The sequence below is a fragment of the Myotis daubentonii genome, chromosome X (assembly GCF_963259705.1).
Source record: "Myotis daubentonii chromosome X, mMyoDau2.1, whole genome shotgun sequence".
Lineage (NCBI taxonomy): Eukaryota > Metazoa > Chordata > Mammalia > Chiroptera > Vespertilionidae > Myotis > Myotis daubentonii.
The window spans coordinates 9,618,447-9,625,646 of record NC_081861.1 but is presented as its reverse complement, the minus strand read 5'-3'; the positions used below and the strand labels follow the sequence as shown (position 1 = coordinate 9,625,646).

Sequence of the window (7,200 nt, the reverse complement as noted above, 5' to 3'; positions counted from 1 at the left end):
GGTCTTCCACAAAATACCCACTTCTGCACATGGGCCACGAAGTTTCAATCGCACTGTACGTGCATGCCCGCACGTGGATTTTGTGGAAGAGCCACACTCAAGGGGCCAAAGAGCCGCATGTGGCTCGCGAGTCGCAGTTTGCCAACCACTGGCTTAGTGTATTGGTCCCATCATTTCTATCTAAGGGAATAAAGAGCTGGTCATTTTCCGCTCTCTGCTTAGCTAGGCTTCCCTCTGGCCCATGCATCCAGGGGTGTTCAGGAATGCCTCAGAATAGGTAACCTTGGCCCAGCTGTTCTGCCTTTCCTCTGGATGGCCGTACAAAATTGTCTGCCAGTCCTACTTATTGTACTTTTTCTACTTCCTCCTCCAACCCCTTCTTTCTGCGTTCACAGTTGGGGGGTGAGCTGCTGGGGGTGGCATGTTACTCATCTGTGTTTTTCCTATTGAAGTGTTTACCAAGAACCTGTGCAGTCAGATGTCAGCAGTCAGCGGACCTCTCCTACAGTGGTTGGAGGACAGACTGGAGCAAAACCAACATCATTTGCAGGAGTTGGAACAAGAAAAGGAAGAGCTTATGCAAGAACTTTCTTCTCTAGAATAAAGTGGGAGACAAAATGAAGTAAGAAACTTTTCTTTTCAATGGTCTGAAAATTCACACACCTCATGTATAGCCAAACAGGGAGCAACTCTTTTTATATCACAGTGGATGAGTTTTATGCATGGAATAAACACAGGGCATCTTCCCAAAAGTTTCATTGGGGCTTAATGAACCCTCTCCCTATAACTAGCCTACAAAGAGCATTACAAGATGACTTAAGGAGACTATGAAAGGGTTTTTTTTTAAAAATATATTTTATTGATTTTTTACAGAGAAGAAGGGAGAGGGATAGAGAGTTAGAAACATCAATGAGAGAGATCGATCAGCTGCCGCCTGCACGCCCCCCAGTGGGGATGTGCCCCCAACCAAGGCACATGGCCTTGACCGGAATCAAACCCGGGACCCTTGAGTCCGCAGGCAGACGCTCTATCCACTGAGCCAAACTGGTTCGGCTGCTACAGCCTTTTCAAAAAACCTTTCACCCGAACCGGTTTGGCTCAGTGGATAGAGCATCAGCTTACAGACTCAAGGGTCCCAGGTTCGATTCCGGTCAAGGGCATGTGCCTTGGTTGCGGGAACATCCCCACTGGGGGGCGTGCAGGAGGCAGCTGATCGATCTCTCTCATCGATGTTTCTAACTCTCTATCCCTCTCCCTTCTTCTCTGTAAAAAATCAATAAAATATATTTTTTAAAAAAGGCTGTAGCAGGTGTATTGGCAAGGACAACCTGTAATAACATGTCTGAGGGATTTTTTTTTTTTTTGCTTAAAGTATTACAAAGAGTATTACATATGTCTCCTTTTTCCCCCCCGCCCATGACAATCCCCTGGCCTCCCCTAACCCCCAGTGTATTATGTGCATTGGTTATGCTTATATACATGCATACAAGTCCATTGGTTGATCTCTTACCCACCTCCCTCCTGCCCTCCCACCCTCCCCGGCCTTCCTGCTGTAGTTTGACAGTCTGTTCGAGGCAGCTCTGCCTCTGTATCTATTTTTGTTCATAAGTTTATAATGGTCTTTGTTATCCAGAAATGAGTGAGATCATGTGGTATTTTTCCTTCATTGACTGGCTTATTTCACTTAGCATAATGCTCTCCAGTTTCATCCATGCTGTTGCAAATGGTAAGAGTTCCTTCTTTTTTACAGCAGCATAGTATTCCATCGTGTAGATGTACCACAGTTTTCTAATCCATTCATCTACTGATGGGCACTTAGGCTGTTTCCAGATCTTAGCTATGGTGAATTGTGCTGCTATGAACATAGGGGTGCATATATCCTTTCTGAATGGTGTTTCTGGTTTCTTGGGATATATTCCTAGAAGTGGGATCACAGGGTCAAATGGGAGTTCCATTTGTAGTTTTTTGAGGAAACTCCATACTGTCTTCCATAGTGGCTGCACCAGTCTGCATTCCCACCAGCAGTGCACAAGTGTTCCTTTTTCTCCACATCCTTTCCAGCACTTGTCGTTTGTTGATTTGTTGATGATAGCCAGTCTGACAGGTGTGAGATGGTACCTCATTGCTGTTTTGATTTGCATCTCTCGGATGATTAGTGACTTTGAGCATGTTTTCATATGTCTCTTGGCTAGGTTTTAGTTCTTCCTTGAATGTTTGGTAAAACTCCCCTGTGAAGCCGTCTGGTCCTGGGCTTTTGTTTGCTGGAAGCTTTTTGATGACTGCTTCAATTTCTTCCATAGTTATTGGCCTGTTGAGATTTTTAGATTCTTCCTGATTGAGTTTTGGAATGTTGTATTTTTCTAGGAATATGTCCATTTCCTCCAGGTTGTCTCGTTTGTTGGAGCAGAGTTGTCCATAGTATTTTTTAACAATCATTTGTATTTCTGTGGGATCTGTTGTTATTTCGCCTCTATCATTTCTGATTTTGTTGATTTGGGTCCTTTCTCTTTGCTTCTTGGTGAGCCTGGCTAGAGGTTTGACAATCTTGTTTATCCTTTCAAAGAACCAGCTTTTTGTTTCATTGATTTTCTGTATTGTTTTTTTGGTCTCTATGTCATTTATTTCTGCTCTAATCTTTATTATCTCCTTCCTTCTGCTCACTCTGGGCTTTTCTTGTTGCTCTCTTTCTAATTCTTTGAGCTGTAGATTTAGATGATTTACTACCATTTTTTCTTGTTTGTTGAGATAGGCCTGTAGAGCTATAAACTTCCCTCTCAGGACTGCTTTCATTGCGTCCCAAAGGTTTTGGATTGTTGTGTTTTCATTGTCATTAGTTTCCAGGATGTTTTTAATTTCTTCTTTGATCTCATTGGTAACCGAATCAATATTTAATAACATGCTATTCAGCTTCCAAGTGTTTGAGTATTTTGAGTTGTTTTTATTATAGTTTATTTCTAATATTATTCCATTGTGGTCTGCGAAGACGCTTTTTATGATTTCAATCTTCTTGAATTTGGGGAGACTTTGTTTGTGACCCAATATGTGGTCTATTTTTGAAGATGTCCCATGAGCACTTGAGAAGAACATATATTTTGTGGCTTTGGGGTGAAGTGTTCTGAAGATGTCAATTAAGTCCATCTGATCTAGTGAGTCATTTAGGATTGCTGTTTCTTTGCTGAGTTTTTGTCTAGCGGATTTATCCAGTGATGTCAGTGGTGTATTAAAGTCCCCTACTATGATTGTATTGTTGTCGATCTCCCAATGGTTCAAACGTCGAGTTGCGTGGGCCTGGGCCGTGTGCAGTGGGAGCCTCCCACCACCCTAGTGTCACTGAAGAGCTCTGACACTAAGATGTGTGGTTGTTGTGGGTTGGTGGGAACCAGGCTCGCTCAGAGTCAGTGTTGTCAGCGCTCAATGTGGCCTCGTACGCGCCCTTAGAATCAGGGACCCTGCCTGCACCGTGCTGAAACAGAGACCCCCCTGAAGCGTGTTGAAAACTAGAGCCCCCTAGCGTGCGCCAGGAGTCAGAGTTCCCCAGAATCCAGTATCAGAGTCTCTGTTGCTTCGCGTGACCTTGCCTTGAGAATCAGGGTCCCTGTGTGCCCTTGCACCAGGAATTGGAGTCACTGGCTCTTAGTATGAATGCACAGGAAATCAGGATCTCAGGCGCAGGTGAAAAGAAACACAGTCAAGTCACTGGTGTTTGGTGCTACCACCTGCCCAGAGAATCGGGGTCCCTGGGCCTGTGATATGTGGGACAAATTCCCGGTGTTCGGTGTTCGCGCGATTGCTCCCAGTCCAGGGCTCAGAAGCCGGCAGTGCGCATAGGATCAGTTCCTGGGGTTCGCGCGATTGCTCCCAGCCCAGGGCTCCTGAACCCGGCCCTACGCGGGATCAGTTCCAAGGTGCTCGCGCACTTCCAGGCTAAAGTTCCTGGAGTGCTGAGGCCCCGGCAAGGGGTGGGTCTATCAGTTAGTTACTCTGGCGCTGCCCGCAAGCCTGCGGGAAGGGGGGATGGGCTCTGTTACTCACGGATCTGCCGCGGGGATTTCTGAACTTTTGGTGTCCGCAGGTCTGTAGCTGTGGTCACAGGTCTCTGTCCCCAGTGGCTGCAGGGTCCTGGTATGTGTCTGAGATCAGACTGGGTGGTGCTGAGGCCAGGATCCTAGTCTCAAGCAGCTCTGTTTCGCAAGATGGCGTGGTCGCCGTGCCTGTGCTGGCCGCCCAGGAGTGTCCGCGCAGGGAGCGGGACTCCGCAGCCTAAGACTGCCTGGTTTAGCAGCCCCTTAGAAGACCTGCAGAATCTAACTGTCCCTAGCTCATACACACACACCACACACGTCCACACACTCATCTATCACTTCCTTGCGCTCTCACACTCTCTCCCTCCCTACCTTCCTGCTGGTCGCCATTTTCCACTCCCTGGGTATCTGAGGGATATATTTTAAATGCTTCTTTTCTCCTTGTTTAACTTGGAAATATTTATTTTCATTTTCAGATACACTCACTCCCTAGAACAAGTTGAAGGAAGAATAGTATTTAATGTTTGAGTTTTGTAGTTATGATGTTGCACAAGTAAACAAGTACACAAGGATTATGTCTTCCTTCTTGATCTCTGAAATATGTATTCTTTTTTTTTCTTAGTGCAGTATTTAATTGAAATATGTATTCTGAGATACCTATCAAAGTGGAATCTACATTGGTGTCTTTCTAACCCAATAGATGAGTTTTAGCATATTTGAAGTAAAATTGTATCAAGCAGATTCTATTTACCTAAGAATTTCCATCTATCTATATATAAAAGCCTAAGCGACTGGCCAACTGGCTGGTAGCTATGACACACACTAACCATCAGGGGCAGACGCTCAACGCAGAAGCAGAAACCACAGGCATGGGAATGTGGAACAGACTGATGAATCTGGCGATCGATCACAGGGCCCCCAGATTGATTGCCCAGCAGAGGGAGGCCCCGCCCACCTGGCCAGGGCTCTGCGATCGATCTCTGCACAGAGGGCCAGGTAGCCTGGGCCTCCTTCTTTGGGGTGATCCATTGCAGGGCCCCCAGATCAATCGCCCAGCAAAGGGAGGCCCGTTGGGGCAATTGCAGGGCCCCCCCCAATTGATCTCCCCGCCGGCCGGTGGCCTGGGCCTCCCTCTTTAGGGAGATCGATTGTGGAGCCCCCCCATCGATCGCCCCACAGAAGGTGGCCTGGACCTCCCCCTGCGGGGCGATCATGGGGCAATGGCAGGCCCCCCGACTAATTGCTTTGCACTCACCTTGGGTGGCCCGGTGCCAGTGCATGTCATAGCGTGGTCGTCCAGAAGTTCATCCTGACAGTCGTTCTGCTGTTTGGTTGTTCAGTTGATATGCATATTACGCTTTTATTATTATAGACTAGAGGCCCGTTGCACAAATTCGTGCACCAGTGGGGTTACTTGGCCTGGCCTGTGGGGATCAGGTCAAAACCGGCTCTCCAACATCCCCTGAATGGTACTGGATTGCAAGAGGATGCAGGCCAAACTGAGGGACCTCACCGGTGCATGAATTGCACTGGGTCTCTAGTTATAATATAAATGTGTTTTTCCAGAAATATTTAGGATTTAGGAGATAACAAAAACGATACTTTAAAATGTTCTGTTGCTCCCTAACCTGTTTGGCTCAGTGGGTACAGCATCAGCCTGTGGACTGAAGGGTCCTAGGTTCGATCTGGTCAAGGGCACATGCCTGGGTTGAGGGCTCCATCCCCAGTGTGGGGTGTGCAGGAGGCAGCTGATCAATGATTCTCTCTCATCATTGATGTTTCTGTCTCTTCCTCTCCCTTCCTCTCTGAAATCAATAAAATATATTTTTTAAAAATGTTCTGTTACATTATTCTTATGTATCCACAAATGTGGCCTTCAGAAAAGAGCCAAGCCTATTGCATACTGGAAATAAAAGGGGGAACTGGAGGAGGTAGAAAGAAAGTAAACAAAAAGAGCCCTAATCCCAACAACAACAAAGTGTTGTTTTTTGTTTTTGTTTCTTATTTCTTCTTAGGTTATTGTTTTTCATGTTTCAAAGTATAGTCCAGAACCACCTGCACCAGAATTACTTGGAGGTCAAACTTCATTTCTAGGGGTGGGGCCCAGAAATTGTCATGAACTCCCCAGCTGACCCTAAGGCATGCTGAAGTTTGAAAACCACTACACTAGGGCATATGCAGTATAAACGCTATATTTTCCCTAGTTTCTCACAGCCACCGTTCTTCTCCCTCTTTTTGTCTCCCTATAGGAAAAAATGAAAATATCCAAGTGTAAAATTAATTAAGCTAAATCAATTTTGAAGAAAAAGTGGGAAGACTCACATTACTTGATTGAAGACTTACTATAAAACAAGAGGAATCAGATGGTAAGGTGTATGCCCAACTGATTTTGACAAAGTTATGAAAGCAATTCAGTAAAGGAAGGATATTCTTTTTAACAAATGATGCTGGAGTAATTGGAAGGCAGCTCTGCTCACCACTATACCACCAACACAAGTTGATGCTGGAGTAATTGGACACCCAAAGGCAAAAAATGAACTTTGACATAAAATGCAAACCTTATACAAAAGTCAACATAACTATATCATGAACTTATATGTAAAAAATTTAGAAATAAAATCATGGAAAAATCTTCAGGATCTTGGACTAGGCAACAAGTTCTCAGCCTCCACCCTCAAAGCACAATCCTAAAAGGAGAAATTGATATATTGGACTTCATCAAAATGAAAAACTTTTGCTTCAGAAAAAATTTAAGAGGAAGAAATTGAGACTTATTTGCAAATCATATATCTGATCAAACTAGAACATATAACAGTAAAAACAAAAAATCCAATTGCAAAAGATGTGACTAGGCTAAATGAATTTCACTAAAGAGGATAAATGGATAGCAAGTAAGCACATGGAAAGATGTTGAACTTAATTAGTCATCAGAGAATGCAAATTAAAATCACAATGATGTATTTCTACACATTTATCAGAATGCTTAAAAGAAAAGATATTGAAAATATCATGCTGTTGAACATATAAACTGGATTTCTCATCCTTGGCTGATAGAAATGAAAAATGAAATTTTAATAAAGTTAAACATACATGTACCATATGACCCAGCAGTTGAACTCATGTACATTTATTACAGAGATATGAAAAACTATGTTGGCAAGAAAACTTATACACAAAT

At 44.2% G+C, this 7,200-nt stretch overlaps 1 protein-coding gene across 1 annotated transcript in view; it reads left to right on the top strand.

Annotated features, from left to right (window-relative positions):
* BRCC3 (BRCA1/BRCA2-containing complex subunit 3) overlaps positions 1-6,483 on the top strand; it is a 45,575-nt gene extending 39,092 nt beyond the window's left edge. Inside the window, exons 10-11 of the mRNA XM_059678849.1 lie at positions 453-622; positions 6,272-6,483. Coding sequence (XP_059534832.1) covers positions 453-604 — 152 coding nt within the window. The 3' untranslated portion in view covers positions 605-622; positions 6,272-6,483. The remainder of the gene's footprint in view (positions 1-452; positions 623-6,271) is intronic.
* Positions 6,484-7,200: the final 717 nt, after the last annotated feature.